The following is a 23126-nucleotide window of genomic DNA, read 5'->3' on the forward strand; positions in this document are numbered from 1 at the left end:
CCCAAGCACAGTACATGAGTGAGAAGTTGCTATCATCACTGCACCTGAACAATGTAAAGAGATACTCAGAAATAAAGACTGACTTCAACTGTTTAGCAGTTGTGTTTCCTCAATTCTCAAGTTTCACAGTACTGATGTAGTATATTTCATTACGTTACACTATTACATTTTTTTTTAAAATAAAGCAGTTATTAGTCCAATACAACATTACCCCAAACCCACAGCCTGAAACAAACAAAGAACTGAGTCAACACAACTTCAGAAATGCTTCAACAAGAAGCTGCTCGGAGTAATGACAGTTACTTACCTCCCATCACAGCTGCTCTGGGTCTTTGAGTTTTTCAGCAATAAGGTAAAATGATGAAAGGACCTCAGATCTTCACAATAAACGGTTTGAACGTTCAAACTTCCTGTTTTGGAGCAATCATAAAGGTTTTAAGTAACACGCCTCAAGGTTTCTCCTGTAATTACAGATCAAAATGTCTGCTGTGAAAGACCTTAACAGGACTCTTATTTAGGTCCACGTCATTTCCAATGAAGTCAAAATTCAGACACATTTCTCATTTATTTGTAACCATTTTTTTGTTATATTTAAAAAAAAATGCAAAAAAAAATAAAGGGTAAACTTGTGGGTAATATTGATAAAATCATACATCACTGTGTATATAAAGTTATATTGCGATTTAAGATAATATTCATTATCAATATATAAGTTGATCACTTTCTCTTATTTATTATTTTGCCAATAGAATCTGAAAATTGTAAAACATAAATAAAAAAAAGGCACATTATATTTTATATAATAATATATCAAAACAGTTGTCAACTAATTTTCTTATTGGTCAATTGGTTAACCAAATAATAAAAATCCTCTAAAGTTAAACTAGAAACTGACTGTTTTTGGTTTATTCTGTAATTCAAAACCTGACAAATATATTTCAGCAAAACACAAAAGATCATATTGATATCCAGGATTGCCAAACAGAAGTCTTGGTGATAAATGTGTAACATTGCCCACAATATTATATATATATATATATATATATATCAATTATATATTATAATAAAAAACCCACATTAGGTTTCCTCAATGTGGAGCTGCGTCACAGTACAATTTATTGATCAGCCTTTGCCAATAAATGTCCCTCCATATAGTGACCTTTCCTCGATAGATGGTCAATGCATCATGAGCATTATTACCCGGCCCGCTGCGTGTCCTTTTAACCCCGCAGACTGCATTGACCATCACATGAACTTTACGTGAACCCCTGCACACAGCCATGACCGGGTCACACAACGGTCAATGATGAGCGGACACACGCGGGGACAACAGTACTTAATGACTTTATTAATAATATGATTTAAAAATAAAAAATAACATTAAAATAACGTTTTGTCCTTGTTAACAACTTGCATCATATGGCCACATGGTGGCATTGTAATGCCAAGTTTTTATTTGTCAAAAATACCAAATTGTTCTGCACATCCAGTTTGTTCTTCTTGGACCACATATAAGGAACACATTTCAGACATTTCCCACCTTTTACCCACAGTAAAAAAAAAAAAAATCAAACCTTTATAAATACAGGCATCCCTGTACCCTTGTCACAGACACATTATGACGACCACTGACACAGGAAACATCCCGTCTGCACATGCCCCCTCCCACCCCCCTCCACATATTTGCAACCATTTTCTCTATATTTTTTGCTTTTTCATCATCCTCTAAAGATCCACACAGTAGATATTCTACCTTTGCTGTATTATACATGTATTATATATAATTTAGTCTCAGCTGAAATGTTTCACTCCAACAGACCTGCACAGGGTTGCAAAGTGAAAGGGACCGGAAGTGTTTCTCTGCAATCTTTATTCCCATTTGCACTTTATTTCTTTCATTAATGTCTTCAATGTTGCGCAACATAGAAACAGAGGACGCTTACGGTGAAGGCATTTGTTATAGTGGTTTCAATTAGGAACACTAGTTTCAATTTTTCTGAGAAACCGTGTTTTATTCGTCATTTTGGTTCGCAGGCCTCTCTAAGCACTAGAATACCCATGAGCCTCAGCAGTTGATGCCATGGAGAAAGAGCCACATAGAGGCACAATGCATATAGCAAACGGTTTGTTGTTGCAGTTGTTAACAGGAGAAGTTGCAGATTTTCTACATAATTTCTATCCATCTGAGTTAGAGATATAGAGTGAAAAACGCCTGCAGCTCTTGTCGTTGTTCTCTTTGTCTCTGTTCTCTGAAAAGTCTGTTGCTCTTCCTGCATCCAGTGACATAACAGTGACGTGGTTGGAGGCAAAAGAAGAACTACAGAGTGCTACTCCAGCTTAAGTAGCTGTGGGGTGCAAAGCTGCTCAAAAACTCCCTTATTCTTTTCAATTGTGTTACGTTTCCAACAGCAAAAATAGCACCCCAAAATCTGAGTGCAGAGGGCATTATGGATGACAATTATTAAATGTTGTCTCCAAAGACAGAGTGAGAGTTGCCAAAGAGCCGCTGCAGCGAGGCGCTAGGAAGGCAGAGAGCGACAGCAGGGAAAACAGATATAGAGCCGGCATATTTTCACATCTTAACTCTGGGAATTGAGGATTTATTTCGACCGAACCAGCGTTGATGGTTGTTGGAACAGTGGAAGGACTAACTCATGGATCTGGTGAGTTTAAATTTGTTCTGTCCAGTTTGAATGGAGTGTTTTTTTTTACAACAAGTTAACAAGTCACTGTCTTAGTTTGGTGAAAGGGGGAAAACTTGAATTCAGAAGGTGCATGGTTGTATTTTTCAGTAGAATATTTTCTTCATTAACGTTTTTGGAGTTTATTTGTTTATTTATCGCTGCTAAAGAGCAATGCATACTGGTACATGTAGGCACAGCCGGCACGGCACCGCAGCAGGAGATATCAGCATTCTGGGTCAATATAGCACAAACAGGGGATGGCAAATTTTAATTTTAATAGAACGCAGCGTCATATTGGCGAAATTCTTCCAAAAGTGACCCAAAAATGAAAAGTGAACTGATTTAAGAGAATATACAATCAGCGTTTTCTCCGCGTTTAGCAGAGTATGTGATAGAATTTAAGCCCACTGATTTTATGTTTCTAGCCGCAATGCTCCTTGGGAGTTGTAGTTAACTAACTATACATTTTCTAACGCAGTTTCTAAATCATTTGGACTTAATGATTGAAGCCGGATTGTTTCATGTTGATTCAAGCAGGAAAAGTGCTCCAACTTTGAGTAACGAAACTCTGTCTGTGGGGAAAAATGAATGGCAATTTTACTTCCGGTACCAGCAGCGCTGAAAACAGCTCCAACCCATTTTACAACTCTATTGTTTCCTATGATTCATTTCTTCAGGCTCAAGTTATAATAAGATAACAAAATTATGTGATCGTTTATGTTTGGGAAAAGACTTTGAAAGAGTTGAAAATAAACAATCAAATCATGACTGGACATGACACAGAAAAAAAAGCTCAACAGTTCAGTTCCCTGAACCAAAGTGTTGGACTCCTTTTGTCCACGTTCTGAAGTTTAGCTCATCCAGCAAACATTTTCCTACACCTGCTTCTTGGTGTTCAGCTGTCATCGGAATAATGACACACAAAAACATAAAGGGAACATCCCCCATGACGTTTCACACCTAAAATAGATCCATCGGGCATGTTTGTTTTGTTAATGATAGTGACAATTCATGCCAAAATGAAGACAATTAAATAAGAAACAAACAAAAAAAGAGGTTGGCAAAAAAAAAAAAAAAAGTATCAATTCATATCGTATTGCATGTAAATATTGTATAAAATCCTTAAAAATACAGTTCAGGTAACTACTTAAGTACTGAAGTCATCACAGCCAAAAGTGCAGAGGTCCATAAATAAAACATTGACTGTGGGTAGACAGTGGGGCTTCTCTCTCGAGTCCCCACGTAACCTCCCCTTCTCAACCACCACAAGGGACTGAATGAGTGCCTGGTCAAAGGTCAGAGTTCATGAACTAGGACTTAAAAGTTCCCACATCGATGCACAGAGAAGAGGACAGGAAGGTTGGTTTTTAAAATCTCTCCTATCGCTGACAAACACACTCGCAGACGCACAAACGTCATTCACACAAGTTGCAAAGTTCATTCTCAGTAATCACGGCCTGAAGTTCTGTTGACGGAGGCACACCTAGAGAAAATGAGGGTGGGACGGGGGGAGAAGTGAGGGCAGGAGGGGTGGGTTACTGCAGGGCACATAAGGCGGCAGGAATCCAGGTTTACTTCTTTTTTTTTTTTTTTTTTTTTTTTTTTAGACACATTTTCCGTGCTCAGACGGCGTTTACAGTAAGGGCCGAGGGAGTGTGTACATGTCGCTGAGTCAGGCAGGCAACAGAAAAAGAGAGAGAGAAGTATTAAAGCTATCGAGGCGTCAGAATAAAAAACACTGTAGGCAGGAAGAGTAAAAAAAGAGGAGGGGAGGGAGGGAATTGCTCATTGAAGGTTTACACCACAGTGGGCTGGTGTGTGTGTGAAGCCTAAAGGGGCCACAGGAACTAACACAACAGGGGCCTGAATCAAGAAGCAAGTTCACCTCATTTTGGCTTTCTTTGGGGTTTTTCTGGCTTCACAACATTAGTGATCCTGGAAACCGGTCTCACTAAGCTGGCTCGTATCTCTGTTAACTCCCAGTTAACCAATGGTGGGTAAGAGTTTGTTACACAAAGCCAATCTGACAATTAGAAGATGAAACTGTGGATATCTGAGAAAATCTATGTCAGCGCAGCGGCAAAAAGTAATCTTAAGTGAGTTAAAAGGATTAACAAAATGTCTCTGATGAACTATAAAGTTACACTGTTTCTGATGCTAGGAGATTGAGAGTAAATTCGTACATAAAGCAGTTTAAGGAAACACGTCTTAATTATTGCTCATTATTCAACAGAAAAGAAAAGAAACCTCCTATTGGCTGTCAGGTATCCATTTGAACAAGGTCAAACATCTGGACACCTGAAACATAGATCCATTAATTTCAATTACAGTTAAATTGCTCTTCAGGTACATTAAACTACATGCAACCATGGCAACAAATCTTAAACTCCACACTGACTCGCCAGACAAGAGCCAACTATCAGCATTTATTTTCTTTGGACAGTGGCTACAACAAGTGTGATAATGCACTCTGATGTGTCCTGATGTTAAAAACAATGGACTCAACATGTATATTTAATCTACTAGCAAGTCATTTTCCGTGTGTGGATATTATTATCTAATGAAGATATTAGTGGGTATTTATTTTTATTCATGTCCACTTTGCCTCGATAGAAAAACTGTGTTGAAGTCACTTCATCTTCTTCCGAGTTGTGTTGATGTATCATTAATGCACAATAGACTACGCTGTACCGATTAAAGACTTTCAGTTTAATTATATGCAACTGTAAATTTGAATCAACTTTGATAACTATGGGCAACTTGCTTTGTGCTTCATGCTAGAAGCACTGTGGAAATATGCTGGGCTTTAAACGCTGAGGATGAACCTCTCTGCTGTCGTCCAAATTTTAAAAATGAATTGCGCTACAGAAATATCTTAAATGTCTGATAAAGTAAGCATGTAAAGCGAGGGGAGTCTACCTGTGTGTAAACATGTTGCTTTGTGCTCGTTGTTACTAATCGCTTACAGGTTTTGATGTAATCCTCTAAAGTGAAACTGCTGTGAAGCAGCCGGTTTAGTGATCTAAACTGGTTAAAGTGAGCCAGCTTTGTGGGATCGGTCGGTCCTGGTTAAAGTGATCAATGAAACCCACTGATCGTGCTTCATGACTCATGCCCCCAAAGAGATACAGTTCAGATATTCAGGGAAAGAAAACACAAGGAGGGTTTTCTTCAGCTTATTGGTCTGCCTTTGTGCCCTCTGTTGATGCTCTTCAAGCGCCTGGTTACTCTGTATCAAACTATTCAAAATTTGTTAAAATACTTCAAACCGCTTGACGAGGGAACGCCGACCCTATTCAACGACAAACGTCTCATGAAACACACGACACAGCTGAAGCAACTGTTGCTGGAGCTAATTAATGTGAGTAACCATCACAGTCACTTGACGCTTCCTCTTTAAAACACTGAACCTAATCTCAGCAAGCAGGACCATAAAAAATGGCAACCATCAGGGGGGAAAACAGTGGTTTTCTAGAGGGCCTAATTAGCAAAAATGTCACTGATAAAATGACAACAGACTACAAAGACACTGGAAAAAAAGAGAAGCAGGGATGGAAGCCATTAAGACAATACTGGGTATTCAGGCATCCCTTTATAACACCTATATAACACTTGTTACCCCGAGGGGAGTATTTTGGGCGGGGGGTTTCAATCTGTGTGACCATGGCTAACAGAGTGCACACCCCCCCTCACACTGCAAGTCGCAGAAAAAGGCACTAGAGTGGGGCTGTAGCTAGCCGTAGAAAAGTAAAAGCGATTTACATTCATAGCTCACAGGTTATCTTAACCGCAGTCTGGGAATAAATACACAAAATGCACTTGTAGAAAAATAAAATGTAAAAAAGCGTGGCCCCTATTTTGTTTTTTCCTTATTTTTGGATTCTGGGAGACAAGTATGGCTACTTTTTCACGACTTTTTGAAACCCCCCATCCCCACCCTACCCTAGTACCCGCCACTTAGAAGGCAATTCAGGAGTGATCCTCCACTGCTCTGGCCGTGAGCAGTCGAGCCCTTTCATGCACGCCAATATGAGAATAAGGGGGAGGAGGAGGGATGGAGTGAGAGGGGTGGGGGTGGGGGGGGGGGCTGTTGGTAGGAGGTCAGGGCTCAGCTTTCAGTGCGAGGAAGTAGAGGGGAAACTCAATGTTCAGACAACAGAGAAACCTCAACCAAAACAGAGTCACACACACTCATACAGCACGTCTCAGCATCTTCATGTACAGCTGTCCACGGTAAGTATGTCCGAGGCTTTAAGTGCAAGGACCTTAGGAGACAAACATACACAATTTTAGGTACCCTTTTACTTTAACCCCCCCCCCCCCCACCCGCCCCCCTCTATTTAGCATTCATAAGCACTGTAAATGCTTAAAAGTGGTTATAACACACTGTAATGTGGTTATAGGCACATAAAAGGACATCTTAAGTGTTTATTAATGTAAAACATAATTAAATTGTCTTTCATTATCAGTTCATTAACCAACCTCAACGTAAGAGGAAGTTGCTAATATACTTACTTACATTTGCTTACAACTACATTATAGTGTGTTATATAAATCATGTATCAATGTTTAAATACTGCTTATAAATAGGGGGGATAAAGTAAATTATTACCTGAATCAGTATTTATTTGTTGTGTGTGTGAAGGAGGGAATCCAGCTGTACTCGAGCTTCACGCACAAAGAGAAGTCGGTACCCACAAAGATAACATCTCTTAAACCTCAGCAGCGCTCGCATGTATACACACACACACACACACACACACACACACACACACACATACACATACACACACACACACACACGAATCAAAGAGTATGTCGGGAGAGAAATGAGCTCCAGCTGACAACAGGGGGAAGGGGACTGAAGTGTTCTGCCGAGTAAGGAGTGTTCGTGTGAAGGGGGGAGGAAGAGGAGGATGGGAATTATTGGGTTCGCAAAGGGGGAGTGCAGGAGGGGGAAGGAGGGGGTGTGGGGTGCATACCACAGCTCTGCACAGACTCAAAAAAAGACATGTGTAGTGAAAATCCTGACTGTAGACTGAGTTCAGCCACGCCCCTCCTCCTCCTCCCTTCCACACCTCCTCCACCACTTCCTTCAGTTTCCTCCCCGGTGTCACGTGAAGGTGGTGTGTCTTCATGTGTGCTTGTGTTTGTTCGTGTGATTCTGTTTGTGTGGTAGTTGTTCAATGGTTCAGTCAGGCCTGTGAAAACAGCTGCGACATGATGTGGCTTCTCGTCCCCTAACTTAAAAAAGGGGGACGTGGTGGCGAGTCTACCTCCGCCGCCGCCATCCACAGGCCGGTCTCCCCACGCCGGTGTCCACTTCCTGTCACGTGGCTGTCGCCTCCAGGTAGCTCTGTAGTTTGCGGACGGTTGACTCGTCCAGTGAAAAGAGGTCAAAGTCAAAGGTGGTGTTGGTCACGTTGAAGTGGCCCGTCTCCTCGATCAGGTTCACAATCTGAGAGAGGAATGATCAATTACCATTTACCGTAATCATTTTGACCTTCAGGTCAACAATTTATAAAAAGACGCTTACAAAGTTCAACAAGTCAAAGTTCTATCACCATTTAAATAACACACCGAATGCAATTTAATATTTCATTTATGATCAAGTATAAAATAAAACCAGTGGCTAGATAAAGCCTAGAAATATTTATCATCACTATTCAAGCACATTTTTCCTTCAGTACTTCCCAGCAGCAACAAATAGAGATATAGCAATCTCAATTTTCTAGGCTGATTTTTATAAAAGTCTGTCCTGCTGATTGTTTATCCGTCTATGAATTATAGTTGACAGCATACACAAACGTGTTTTTATATTTTCTGTCATTGAAAACTGAAATTCAATTGAATGTTCACAATAAAACCGTTAGTTGTAGCAAATGTTTTTAAGGTTGTTCCTCCACATCTCACCTCACAGTAAAGGCCTTCCACAACGACAACATGATATGTACGTGTGTGTGTGTGTGTGTGTGTGTGTGTGTGTGTGTGTGTGTGTGTGTGTGTGTGTGTGTGTGTGTGTGTGTGTGTGGACAGCAGCTGCCATTGTGTGTGTGACATGCATGTGACAGTGTCTGGTTCAGGTCTGACGGTGCTGACTACAACTCCACAAAAAACACATTTAACAGCCTCTTGTACGAACAATCAGTATGACGTCTGGATATCACTGCCTATTATTACTAAGATTACTACCTATAGAAGGTAAGAGAAAATATTTAAAGTAAAATACATTTTCTGTGCTTCAGATCGAATTATTAATGGAGAAACGTAATTTAAATAAAGACCTTTTTTCTCTATGGTCAATTCATGGCTCACCATTTTTTATGTATGCTTCAAATTCTTTCGGTTCATATTCATATCAAATTGATATAGAACAAATAGTTGGTGCCATTCCATTTTCCAGTAAGTATTGATCAGTTTGATAGACATAATGCCATATTTCAATTTTATGACAGTAACAAGCAAAAAAACAGAGGTATGAACACACACCTGCTGTAGGACGTTACGCTCCCTTAAAGCCATCAGTCTGCGATGGAGGTCCACCAGTTCTTCCGTGTAGGCCTGCAGAGTTTACAGAGGACATGGTCAGTATAGTATTAAAGATGACAGTCATAGAGATGTGACATTTTGACTGAAATTTTTACTTGTGTATGAACATGGGAAAAATGAATCTTCCTGACCCTTTGCATTTCCTAAATAGATTAGCATTTTCAATGTTATAAATAATAATATTTATTTATATATTTATTTTACTTTGCTCTATAGGTTTTCTGCTCATTTTATTGGTTATTCTTGTTTTGTTTACTGATTTTTTGTTACATGTTAGAAAAGACCGATCTGATCTAATCTAAATCCAACCTAAAGTTATTATTTAGGAATCGAAATTAAAGGAGAAAAATTGAAGATAAAGGTAAGACTGTTTGCTGGTTTTGTTAAACGCTAATACCTGCTTGCAATCTTAGCTTGTCATTCGAGTGAGACAGCAGAGGCACAGAAATCGAACATTAATTAGACATAAGGATTTTTGGAAAACTTGATTTTTGGACTGCCACAATCTTCTCTTCTGTCTGTATGACCGAAAAGAAGGTCATTGTTGCATTTTGGTGCAAAATAGTGAATCTAGCAATAAATACCGAACAAACAGGAGGTGCTTACGGTGCATTTATTCAATGTTATGAAGTAGATCTCTTCCTCTGAATTTAAATCTCTGTGGTAATTAACCTTTTTCTTATTCTCCATATGTTTTATTGTGGAGGCGTGATATAGGATCACTTAACCAAAGTTTATTTTAATCACTTCATGAATCATCTTGTTACACAAAAGAAAAAAAGAGATTTCCTTCAAGGGTTCATAGGCCAGAGTCTGTCTGCACATCTGGATCAATTCACTGTCCATGACTCCATCTTGAATTCATTAATGCACTCATTGAATGTAGACAAAATACTGCATGTATGTGTATGTGAGGTAAAGCATAAAAAAAGTTTGATTTACCCTTCCTACCTTGTCGTATCCCTTCTTCAACACCTTTTCTGAGCGAAACGAGGAATCTGGACTCTTTCTGCCTGAAACCTACAGAAAAGGAGAGCAAGGAAAAAGGAAAGGAGGGAGACAAAGAAGAGAGACAGGCAGTGATGTAAGACCATGAGACTATCTGGGACATGACTGACATGTAAGAAATGTCTGTCTGTCTGAATTGCTTTAGGCTTTGTATGTTGGGCATTAACCAAGACATTAAAAGTAGAAAATTCAAAAGGAGTCATCTTGGTCTAAACGAATGTATTGGACTTTTTTACTATTACGTTTAATCAAAAACACACAAAAAACATTTCTTGAGTCAATTTTACTCACAAAACTACAAACATACACAACGTAATGCTTTAGGAAAGTCCTGTTCATGTTGGCCCAGGATTATGTTGACAGCTGAACACTGAAGAATACCGGACGAAGACAAACTCAGTAATATTGTTAAGAAGTAACAAAACTGTACATGTTCATGTTTGGTTTTAGCGTTTATTTTCTGGTCAGACTATTTATGTCCCTGTAGATACATCGATGAAAGCAGGCAGTAAAATGAGGTCTGTGTGACTCACTTTGTTATTGGATGAGCTGTGTTTCTGCGGAGGCGGGGCGGGGTCTCGACTGGGGCTGTGCGAGCCGTCACTGCTGTCACTCTCGCTGTCCAGGCTGAGTCTGAGGGGGGCGAGGTCAGAGGTCAATCACACACAGACAGACTGACTAAAAGGTCACACCGTCATGCTGACTAGCATTATAGTTGGATGCGTGCGTCAGAGATTAGGATTATTATTTGCTGCTAATATAGAGCCCGTTATCATTTGGTGAAGGAGACACAACAGATTAACGACAGACAGATAACTTAAGAAACCAACGAGAGTAAACAATATTGAGAAGAGACAAAAAACAGGTGCAGTAAGGACAGAACGAACATTTTACAAGTTCTTGTCACACTGTGAGAAACAGGTCTAATAAAATCTGCGTCGGTCTGTACCATATCAAATGTGAGCTATGTCAGATTATGTGATAAAGCCAGTTGAACTGTAGCACTAAAATTTACTGTAAATAGAAAAACGAGGCCTTCAGGGACACTGACCGAGAGTCGCGGTTGGGGGGGTTTGTCTTGACGGGCGTCTCCTCCTCCGAGCTGCTGTCGTCATCATCTGACTCTTCTGACTGGATCTCCTCCACCATCGATCGAAGGGGGCCTGGGGGAGGAGGACAGAGACACACAAACTATAAGACAACTTTCATCAACCTGTTCATCAAACTCTTTAACATTAATGCTCATCGCTGTAACAAGGTGAATGGACTCTCTCTACCTTGCCCCTGTTTCTGACCCGGCTCAAAGTCTGAATCTGAACTGGAGTCAGAGCTAGAACTGGAGTTGGAAGGACTGGAAGGGGCCGACTGCTGTAAGAGATAAGAAAAAAAATAATGACGAGAAGGAAAACAATGGATGAAAGAAATGTGATAAAAAAAGAGTAATGGTTGAGATAAGGATCAACATGATTATTGTGCTGTTTTTTCCGGACTCAAATTTTGGGAAATCTGAACAACATTAAAGATCAAAGATTATGGATTTAAATGAAGTATACTCTCAGAATACTTTCAAATCTATTAATGAATTAAGTTGTGTAAAAATACAAATCTGCATATACGGAAACTGAAGCTGAAATAATTAGTTAATTAATTGATATTCAAACGGACTGACTAACCAGCAAATATTTTAATAACCACAGCAAAAAAATACATTAAAGTTTATTAGTGTTTGCAGCTTTTTCTTCATCTGATGTGATGTTAGATGTCATGTCTTAGAAATTGTAACAGGCATTTCACTATTTTCTGACAAGGGATCAACCGATTAAACAAGAATAGATTGAGCAATAATAATCTCTAGCTCCTAAATTTGAAATATAATGAATGATGATAATGTATATAAATCGTACAATCCTTTCCTAAAAGCACTCCGGGAAGCCGCCCTACCTCTGACTTGGATGATGCTTCGTCCTCTGAATTCGATTCTTCCGACTCTGGAAGTTTCTTGGGCTCCTTTGGCTCTTGTGTGTCATTTTTGCCTTTGGCCCAGCGACCTTTTTCCTTGGGAGGTTTCTTCTCTGCGTACGGTTGGCTGGCTGCGGACGAGGACGAGACACGAGGAGAAGTTCCTGTAAAGGCCCCGCCGCTCGGTACCTTCGGCGCCTCCGAGCTGCCCTTCTTCTGCTTCTTAGCGCTTGGTTTGGGAGACTCGACGGTGGAGGGTCGTTTCCCTGGGACTTTAGATTCTGCAGGCCCCCCGCCGCCTCCTCCTCCTCCTCCTCCTCCTCCTCCTGCTCCGCCGCCGCCTCCTCCTCCTCCTCCGCCTCCTCCGCCTCCTCCTCCTCCTCCTCCTCCGCCGCCTCCTCCTCCTCCTCCCCTCCCCCCCCCTCCACCACCTCCACCCCCAGCCCCCCTCCTTTAGGGGACATGCCCTCCATCTTTGTCTCCTTCAGGGTGAGTTTAGGCTCCTTGAAGGCGGCCTTGGGTATGACCTTAACTTCATCTTTCACTTTGATCTCAGACGGCTTTTTTGAAGACGAGGATGAGGAAGGATCGCGGCTGCTCTTGCTGCTTCCGTCTCTTTCGTTGTCTCCTTTCGACGTGGCTTTGCTCTCAGAGTCTTTTCGGGGCCGTTCCCGGTGCTCCTTGGTCAATTTGTGCGGTTTGGGTCCTTTGCTGCTGCCACCACTCCCCTCTTTGCTGGGTTCCTGGAGAGAGAAAACAAAAAGCACTGTCATTGACAATTTACCCTTAAAGCACTCATAGAAGGAAACAGACTCAGCAGCACAAAGACCTCGTCAAGGCCTTGTCTATCTGGTCTGTGCTGTAATCACATTATTTACTGTGGAGGAGATGTCAAACTAAGCACTTTGGTCAGTGTGAACTTCAGCAAAAACAATTCTCTCAGTAATCAGTCTTAAAAAAAATAAACAGCTAATTAAACCTTCTCTTCACTATAACAAGAGGACAGTTGAGCCTACAGCTATGCTAGCAGCTCTGTGAGACTGTACTTGGGCAAAGTGGTGCTTCAAGCTACATTTATCAGTATTATGTTTATCATGTTCACCATCTTAGTTTAGTGTGCTAGCATGCTAACATGTGTTAATTGGCACAAAACACAAGTAAGTTGAGGCTGATGGGAATGTCATTTGTTTTTGCTCATAAACCATCCAAAGGTCAACCTCATGGTGGCGCTAGAGGATCACCAAAGTCTATAGGATTAATCCTTTGGGGGATTGAGACTGTCTGTACCAAATGTCATGAAAATCCATCTGATAACTGTTGAGATATTTCTGCCTGGATCCAAAGTGGTGGACCATCTAACATACTGCCAAACCTGGAGCAGTGCTGCTAGCGTAGCCACAAACAGGGGAAAATACAAGGAAAAACAGAGATACTATACTACTCTGCACTACAGTATAGAGAGTATTTATACATCGCTGCTGCTGCTGTCAACGCCCCGGCTTGACTGAAAATTAAACAACAAATGTACCGATCTCTGAAAGCTTCATATCAAAACGGTGGCAACAATGGAAAATGTAACGGGATCAGTTTCCTGTTTTCTCCCGATAGATGTCCTGTCTTGTGGCAGATAAGCTGGCCGAGTTACTCTGCACACAGATGTTCAAAAAAAGCTGGCTTTGATTAGGAGCCTGACTCAGTGTGTGATCTGAAGACTGATTCAATGATTTGCACATTCATTTAGACATTTGCCCCTATATCCTTCAAGAAAATGTCAATAAAATTGACTGTAATGATCAACTGAGTTGTGACAGTTTCTGGTCAATTACTCCAAATGAATGAGCAAGCTGACAGTGCTAAGCTACTGAGATAACTAAGATGGTATTTTCTTGTTGGAAATTCAACAAACCTTTGACACATGAGAGGTCTTAGTCTTCTTGGGGTCTGAGAAGGCAGAGAGGGGGATGGTGGGGAGCATGGGGTAGTCCGGACTGGGCCTCGACACGGCTTCAGCCCCCTCTGGAACCACCAATACCTGAAATTAAAAAGTTAAGTCATTAGTTATGGAGCTTTGTGTAGATCTTATACAGTGTATGTAGTGTTAATTATTGAATAGTGTACGAGGCACAATGTTACGTGACTCACAGTTGTACAATGTCTACAGCTTAAATCATCACTACAAAAATGAATGTTCTAGAAAATATCAGTTTCTTTCGAAACAAAAATGAAAGTTACATGAAAACTTTGAGTGACAAGTTGACAACGACTCCCACTGTGCATTTCAGCAAGAAACATTCAAACATTCAATCTTTAAAATAACAGTGAGCAAAAGTTTTCAGTGACCAAAGAATTGATCCTGGACGCTGTCAATCACTTGTACTCACTCTATCAACGACGTTTTGGTCCTCAGACCTTCATTAGGCAAAGTTTAACCAATAATCATAACACATTTTTTCCCAGTATACAACAGTAATTTTTTGTGATATAATTATTAAATTAACACACTAACACAGATAAGTGACATAAAATGGATTGATGGATTAACTAATCTGATCTAAATGTGTGTCGCTCTGAGGCGGCTGGTCGCTGCTGGCGGGCTGGAGTCTGAGCTGAAGGGGTTTCTGGTGGAAACTGCATGATTTCATCTGAAATCCGACCCAGTGGCAGAGATGAACAGGATTAAGTTCAACTATGAACTAGAAATAGCCAATCTTCTCGCTGATACACTCATTTACCTATGTAGGTCATATAGTGATATTAGTGATATCAGTGTAAAAAAAAAAAAATGTAAAGGTTAATTTCAGCTTTTGCTAAAACTGACTTAGTGTATAACATCCCCCAACGGCCCATAATAGGATATGAAAACAGTTTACAACTAACATTACTATCTACTGTCAATGAACTCTTAACATTTTTGTATTTCTTCCAAAGCCTTTTTTGTGAAAAGTGAAATGCTGTAAGACTTTTCAAGACCTGCAGATACCTTTTATTGAGGATAAAACACTTCACAGCTTATGCTATAATACATCATGAGGTAGTTGCTAATTCATTACTATTGACAACTATAGTATCTGCTATTGACTCTAGTTAATCATTTAGCCATCAGTCCAGTGAACCAGCCTGTGTTAAGTCAGCCTCACCCCTCCAGCTTTGATCAGCTTTCTCCTGAATTCTTTGGTGGGGTTGTTGAAGGTGAGCTTCTCACAGCGCAGGTGGTTGACTGGTGGGTTGCCCTCCAAGTTGAGGAATAAGTCGTAGTTGAAACACACTTTTTTTGGCTCCTCCTGAAAGAACACAACGTAAGAAAGAAAACTGTTTTAAACTTCCTCTTACACACACAGGAAACAAACCTATTTGGGTTTGTCTTTCTGTATTACACAGACACATTTCACAACAAAAGATGAAAGCTTAATGAATGAATTATCACCCAGGAAGTCAATAAAACAGACAGAGACGACACACTGATAAGAATCTACATTCCCGGAAGAAGCTGTAGAGAAGCGGACAATTTAAGACAAAGAAAACGCATTAAGACACGCGTGAGAGATTTAATAAACAAAAATGTCTTCTGGATGGATTAATGTCCGCTGATATTTACACTCTTCTTGTTTGCCTTAAAAGTATTTCTTGATCTTCTTGACAGATGTATCTATAATGTATAAGTAGTTAAATGCACGTAAGAGGAGGAAGTTACATTTTTGGGTGCAGTCCAGAGGTTTAATATTACAAAGAGCTGCAGGAGACAGCGGTACACTAATGTGCACATACCTCTTAAACATCATCCTCATCTTATAATGAGAGTAAAGCGGGCTTTCTTTCTTTCATCATTCATTTTAATGGCTGACGGTGCCAGTATAATAGTGTGTGCTCGTTTGATTTCTCTCACTTAAAGAGAGAAATGTCCCTCTCGTAAAAGATTCACTAGCACAATTGTGCTTTCTGATTGACTGAGTGCTTATTTAAGGACTACTGGAGAGTGTGTCCAAAGTGAAGCCATTCACAAACAAATGTCAAACAAGAGTATCAAACCATCCCTGCATTGTACTGAAACAGTCTACATGCATTTACAGTAATCTGATTATTCTTGGCTTTGGACAATAACCTGATTTTAGAAACATGTACCAAGGAACAACCGTTTTCTTTAACCAGGTTATGAAATTAACCTGGTTAAGACGGCTACATTTCTGCTGGAAAAACTTGTTTTTCCCAATATAAACCCAGATTGGCCTCCTTCAGTCTGAAAATATTTCAGGTAAAGTACTAGATCAACATTAATTGTAAAGATTCCATAATAAAAACACCCACAACATGTAAAAAATCGATTTAGACAACTCAAACCATATTGAAGCCTAAATCATTTGTATTTCTTAAAGCTATTCTTATAATTTTTTTCCACACAGCCTAAATATCATTTTTATAAATACAGAAACTACGCGGTTTATTATCAGTGTCCGGCCTGTCTTACCTTGTTCTTGAAGTAAACCTCAATAGGCATGAGGAAGCCTGCGTAGCCCGACTCCTCCACTTTGTACGGAGGCTCCTTGCATACTGCAGACAAAACATATCAATGGCATTACTCTCACTAGTCTTACCCATAGAGATGCTTTAATAAGGGTACATATCTATAACATAAAAGAACAGTCTTAGCAAACGTTATACTAACATGCATTCAATGTGATGAACAACAGATCGATGATTGAAAACAGCAAAAAAGATTCACGCTAATAATCATTTTGTCCAATCAAGTCCTAGATTTCTTTTAAAGGACACTTAAACACAAAACAGTGTCACATAATAATAAATCACCTATGAGTTCCAACCTGGAAGACCTTTGGACATGTACAAGATGGACAGTGAGTGCACCAATTTTTAAAAGAGACAGAAATGTCAGAGACAAATTACAAATTAATTATTATCCTGCACAAATATATCCACTAGTGCACTATTTGTGGAGGCCGTGTCCTTATTTGTTGCCCTCACTTTGACCTCTGTGAATGATCATATATACACAGTTCAATATAGAAAGAAAAAAACGTAATTACACCTGCTAGAATCCCGAACAAGAAGTGAGGGAAAAAAATGTAATCTTTGACCTTTAACCTCCCTCTATGTTTTTATTCAGCACTCTCTTCTATCTATTTTTGTGTTCATTGTTTGAACATAAGTGAAATTAGTTCCTATAAATCAGTTTTTATACTATCCCCTGCTGTATTTATTACTTACTGTCATTAAATGCGGTATCTAAAACACTTGATAACCTTTGTGTACAAGTATACGCTGTTAAAATAAAAGGTGTTCAAATATTGTTATCCTTCCGTCTCACCTCTCTTGGGTTTGGGGAAGCTCTCGTGCAGGCGGAAGACAACCTTCTCTACAAAGTGCTGGATGTCGCCGGTCTCTGGCCCTCGGACAAACACCATCCAGTCGTGGGTGAAGCCTTCCGATGTCACTTTCTTCCTTAGCTGGGCTCTGTGGCCCAACTCCAGCTTCACCTGCACCGTGCACTGAAAAAAGACGGACACAGACAAAATAATCAAATATTGTTTATTGCTATACCAGGCCTGTAGCCGTGGGAGAATATACATAAGCCAAAAGTAGGTTAAATGTGAACCACAAGGGCAAAGTCATTCAGATCGAAGTCAAAATTAAAAATCATGAGCAAATCTGGTAGTGAGATTATACCATAGGGCCATTATTCATTGGTTTCTGATTCCACCTTGAACAAAAACCTCTGAATTTCTATTTTGGAGTATGTGGACCTTTCACTCAAGAGGAGAGGCTGAACACTTGGTCTGGACAAACACAAAGCTGGACAAGTGTTGGGACGCCCCCTGTGGAATGGGACCGATTAGCCGCCCGAGCCGACAGATCTCTAAAGGTTTGTCCAGAGGAGGGGCACATTTTTGGGCTACCTCTCTCTGCCGAGAACAATGACAGCGACGGGACAAGTAAATGACACTGTGCTGGTGGGGATTGGCATAGCAAGAGAGGAGGACATGGAGATGGGAGTGCAGAGGGAAACGAGGAGGTGGGTGGGTTGGGGGGAGACGAGAGGGGACAGAAAGGCACTTTATGTCCAGGGGAGGACTGAAGAATGTGGGGATTTGGCCCCAGCACAGAGCAGCTCGTGAGCTGGGACTGAGTGGGGGGATTAGAGGAGACGGGATTGAGATGAGCTAGTCTGGCACTCCCTGGCTAACTCTCTCTCCCTATCTCTCTCTCCCACACACACATACCCACACACACACACACACACACACACACACACACACACACACACACACACACACACACACCTCCCCTGCCTGGCACTCTGCCCAGCCATTCTGTGGCAGTAATGCCCTTAAACTCCAGACTCCACCACACCCACAGTGAGCAGCCATAGAGTCCCTCCAATCATCAACAACCACCCCCCCACAACTCCACAAAATCAAGATTTTGATATGGACAACATAAAATCAGGGTGATGATGAGCTAAAAAGCAAGACGGTGACTCTATATTAGAAATTAAAGGGAACAATAAACACAGCATGGCAAAAACAAATGTGAAATTTCTCCTTTCAATCTGAAAATTAAGAGCCCAAGAGGCTGAGAAATCAGAAAATTAGAGCTGAGTTGGTTAATTGATTAGCTGGTTGACAAACTAATTAAGAACGAGCTATTTTCATATTTGATTAATTGTTTAAGACTTTTTAAAGCAAAAAATACCAAACATTTAGTAGTTTCAGCTTCTCAATTGTGAGTTTCTGCTGATGTTCTTCCATTTATGTGACATTAACATTATTTACATACTATTTGTGTTTTGGACTGTTTGTTGGACCACCCCAGATATTTAAGCAATCAACTTGGGTTTGAGATTATCATACCAGGCATTTTATCGCCATGTTTTGACATCTTATATAGAAAACAATTTAATAAGTTAATCAAGAAAATAATCGACAGATTTATCAATTATTAGAAAAATCATTAGTTGCGGCTACAGAGAAAATACAACGGCCCCAACTACAGATTGTTTTGATTGTCTATAAGAGGTCAGAAAATAGTAAAACATTGCCATTTCCGAGAGCTAAAATTGACATCTTCAAATTGTTTATTTTTACAGTGAAAGAAAACAGAAAAAAGCAGCAAAACCTCACATTTTAGAAAATTAACAAAAACAATTTTTGGGGCATTTATGAGTGAAGCGATTCATTAAACTATTTATTTTCTACTGATCGACCACTAAGTCTAGAGGGGCACTCTAGAGTCCGCCAAGGCCGTATTCGTAAGTAAAAACGAACGCACATATCCGCCCTGTGATTCAGATCCGCTCCAAAATGTTATGGGTTCTTCCTTGACCCTTGCTATACCCTTCCACCAAGTAGCATGAAAATTGGGCTTGAAGTTTTTACGTTATCCTCCCAACAAATAATCAAACTAAAATGAAGACATAACCTTGGCGGAAAGACAGTCAAGAAGAGAAAAGTATATTGATGGACGTAGATGTGAATGAATGGAGCTTTGTCCAACTGTCTGAAAATATGAAGAACATGAGTCTCAGAAACTCACTACTGACTATAATTCTGACTAACGATCAGAACCTTAAGAGCCCGGGAGGAAATGTTAGGCTGGGAAAGTTAAAACTTTGGTGAAAACCACCTTGTTGAAGATGGACATTATCTGAACTGCAGTACAATGTCCGAAAATATGAAACACTGGAGACATAGGTCTCAAAAACAATGATTACGTTTTACAATCATTCTATTCTACTACACCAGACGGACAAAACTACATGTGGCAGCACATTTATATGGTGCAAGCATGCTCTCCCTCTCTTTCCTCATCACAGTGCTCCAATGGAGGGGAAATACAAATTTTGGCAGACACACTGGCCCCGATGAAAACAATGAACTCCCAGCTGACATGTAAATAACAACCCTCGAGACCATGTTAATCTCTTCCAGCTAATAAACGATTACATTTTTTTGTAACAGTCAGAAAGCTTCTCCCGAATGAGACACACAAAATATTTTGACAGCAGCTGTGTTTTGATGAAGCTGCAGGTTCCAGCTAGAGTCTTCATCATCACACCAAAGCTTACATCTAACAGTTACTTGTTTTGGAAAAAGGTCAATCCCAGAGAGCCACAGGGGAGTCACAAACAGACTGCAACACCCAAGGAAAACAAGTCAGAATTGTAAATAAGGTGAGTGTGTGGGGATAATCAAAAGCTGCATGGTCAGTCATCCTGTCATCCTAACTGCAGAGTTCATGATGCAGATCTCATAACTAGAAAATAGCAAAGATCTCAGTATTTCGCACACAAAGTCACATCGCTGCTTCACTGTTCACGCATGAAGCACTTTGGCTGTGTCCTTATGCTTTAATGTGCAATAAATACAGCTAAATACAACGTTTACAGACTGAACTTGATTCCCTCTCTCAACTTTGGATCTCACAGACACAACTGCAGGTAAGTTTGGACTTTCTAAAATGAATGCAGTTTAATTAAATGCCCAGCAATACATCTTAATTTTCATTTAAGTTATATCACGAAATGAAAAACAACTTCTAGTACAAAGCAATACAATTCCATAAGACCTCAAACTACAGTCTCTGAAATGACTATAAAGTTGAATCAACACCACTAAACATTTAAACAACTCAACTTTACAACCTGAAGGTATATTTATTTGTCACTGGCTGCTGTATTAGACAGCATTACTTTCAGCTATGTGTATCAATAAACTGACAACTGTGCCTCTATTGGAGTGATAAGAATGAAAAACCGAACGCAAATCTTTCACATAGTTAACATTCATCACAGAAGTACAACTGCATCTATTTGTATAGCTTGTAGCAACAGACTTCCTCTGGATGAACACTCACAGATCTAGTTAAAACTTCAAAGGGGCCAACGCTGAATGGGGACTGGCTCCAAGAAAGTGGCTGAGCTACTTTCCATGGGTGTGTGTGTGGCCTAGCCATCTGAAATATAGTCCTGAATAACCTCAGGCGTTTAGAGAGTAACCCATTTTGAAAGAATATCTCCCTCACAGTAGGCCGATATGTAATTTGGTTTACCCACATTTCTGTTTTCTGCTAAATAAATGATGCAGCTTTTGGGGATGACATAAATCTTAACTGTGCACATTTATACATGCAGTACTATTACATTTGAAGAAGCAAAGGGAACTTCTGGGTCCTCTGCTCTGTAATGACCAGACACTGCATGGGTGGTCATCATTACTGGATTCAAGTAAAACGTCTGCACACAGATGATCATTTGTCAGCTTTCTCCACCATGCTGCATGCATCTTAGTCTCCAATCATAAATGTGGCAAGCCTTCAACATTCACCAACTGTTGGCAGATAGCGCAGAGATGGTACAGAAGTTGTGTGGTCTCTTGCTGGCTTTATTAGCCGTGCATGTGAGGTTTCAGGCCGCTGGCAGTGGAGACACCACCCCGCCTCTCCAGCCCAACCTGGAGAGGACAAATCTTTTCCCCCGGCGCCTTGTAGCGGCTCCTTAGCCTTTAGCCGACGGCCGACCCTCTCCTGATAGGTAGACTAGCTTAGCTTAGCTGCAGCTAAAACCTCGCCTCAAATTGCTCTGCATGGTGCTCAACAATGTGCATGTGCGTTTCAAACCCAGCGGAGCAGAGTGAACACAAGGTGTACATCTCTTTGTGTGGCCGGCTGTGGCTACGGCTACACAGCGGGGCTGAGCGGAGGGGTAGACTGGAGCTAGCTAGCGGTAAATACCGATGTATGAGTGCCACAGCTAGCATAGCTCCAGAGCCAAACAACTACGAGTTCATTAGCAGCAGGAGCGTTTTTTTCTGCTCCTGGCTAGCTGAACAGAGGATTCATTCCTGCCCTGCCAGCGCGCAGCCGGCTGGCTTTTTCTCCGTGAAAATTTCAGCATCCACGAGGAGACACAAAAGCCACCGTACCTGGTTTTCCATGTTTCTCTGGCCTCAGTGATTGTTGTATTTATTTACAGCGGCGTTTTTGGAGCGTCTCCCCAGCCTCTGCTCCTCATTGTGTGTCAATCCAGCCCAGAAGCGGAAGGCAGACGGCTCCCCTCCCCTTCCAGACGGCTGCTGGCAGGCAACCAAAACAGAAAGCTCTCTCGGCCAATCAGGAGTCGGGGAATTTAAGCACTCTTGAAAGGAGCCAATCAAAACGTCCGAGAGGCGGGACAGTCGCCGAACTGCAAATACAATTTAAGCATTTTCTGGAGGTTTTCTCGAGTGACAGCGAGCTTGTCCCAATGGTTACAGCTCTGTTTCAATTGTAAAATGCACATGATGCTAATTGATTAATCGGGGTTCGATTGCATGGCTTTTTTCTAAGTTAGCCTTTGCTATTAGTCTGACCAATGCAATATCAATAACTAATACCTAATAATCGACCTTTTATCTTAAATGATTAACAATATTCCTATGTTTACAAAAAATTATATTAATAATTGTCAGTATGCTGAATTTTTATGAGAAGTTCACAAAAAAGGGAAACTTAATTGTTTTTTTTTTTGGGGGGGGGGGGGGGGGGGGTGCAAAAAAATTAAGTTATTTTTAGTGCAGGACTTTCTTTCTTCAATTAAGTATTTTTATAGTGTAGTATTGCAACTTTTACTTAAGGCACGTATCTGAATGCGTATTTCATAGCAGGTGAAAAGCAAACATTTGAATGCAGTGTGATTAGTGAAAACCTGTAAAGTGCAGTTTCCTTCATCCTCTTCACCCGTAGTAAATGGAAGTCTGCAACAAAAGCTTATTCCTCTGTATCCTAATGTTAGTTTTTGTAACATATATCATAAAGTGTCAGTTATTGTACCATGCTCACCATTGAGATTGATGTTTTCTAAATTTGGGTATATCGGAATTCATTTATTATAACCTCTAACACCACAGGTTGCTCTTACTCTGCCTGTTTTAAAATGTA

General features: G+C 40.5%; 1 protein-coding gene across 1 annotated transcript; it reads right to left on the minus strand.

Annotated features, from left to right (window-relative positions):
- Positions 1-7023: 7023 nt before the first annotated feature.
- Positions 7024-22223, minus strand: mllt1a (MLLT1 super elongation complex subunit a). The gene is made up of 13 exons (XM_054603094.1): positions 22133-22223; positions 17521-17701; positions 16663-16745; positions 15338-15481; positions 14107-14232; positions 12654-12943; positions 12183-12510; positions 11519-11609; positions 11293-11404; positions 10775-10874; positions 10185-10253; positions 9174-9245; positions 7024-8142 (listed from the first exon to the last, which is right to left on the minus strand). Exons 1-13 carry the CDS (start codon positions 22142-22144, stop codon positions 8014-8016), a joined length of 1737 nt encoding a protein of 578 aa, XP_054459069.1. The 5' UTR covers positions 22145-22223; the 3' UTR covers positions 7024-8013.
- Between the last annotated feature and the right edge of the window lie 903 nt (positions 22224-23126).

This window comes from Anoplopoma fimbria, chromosome 8, assembly GCF_027596085.1.
Source record: "Anoplopoma fimbria isolate UVic2021 breed Golden Eagle Sablefish chromosome 8, Afim_UVic_2022, whole genome shotgun sequence".
In the NCBI taxonomy this organism is placed as follows: Eukaryota; Metazoa; Chordata; class Actinopteri; order Perciformes; family Anoplopomatidae; genus Anoplopoma; species Anoplopoma fimbria.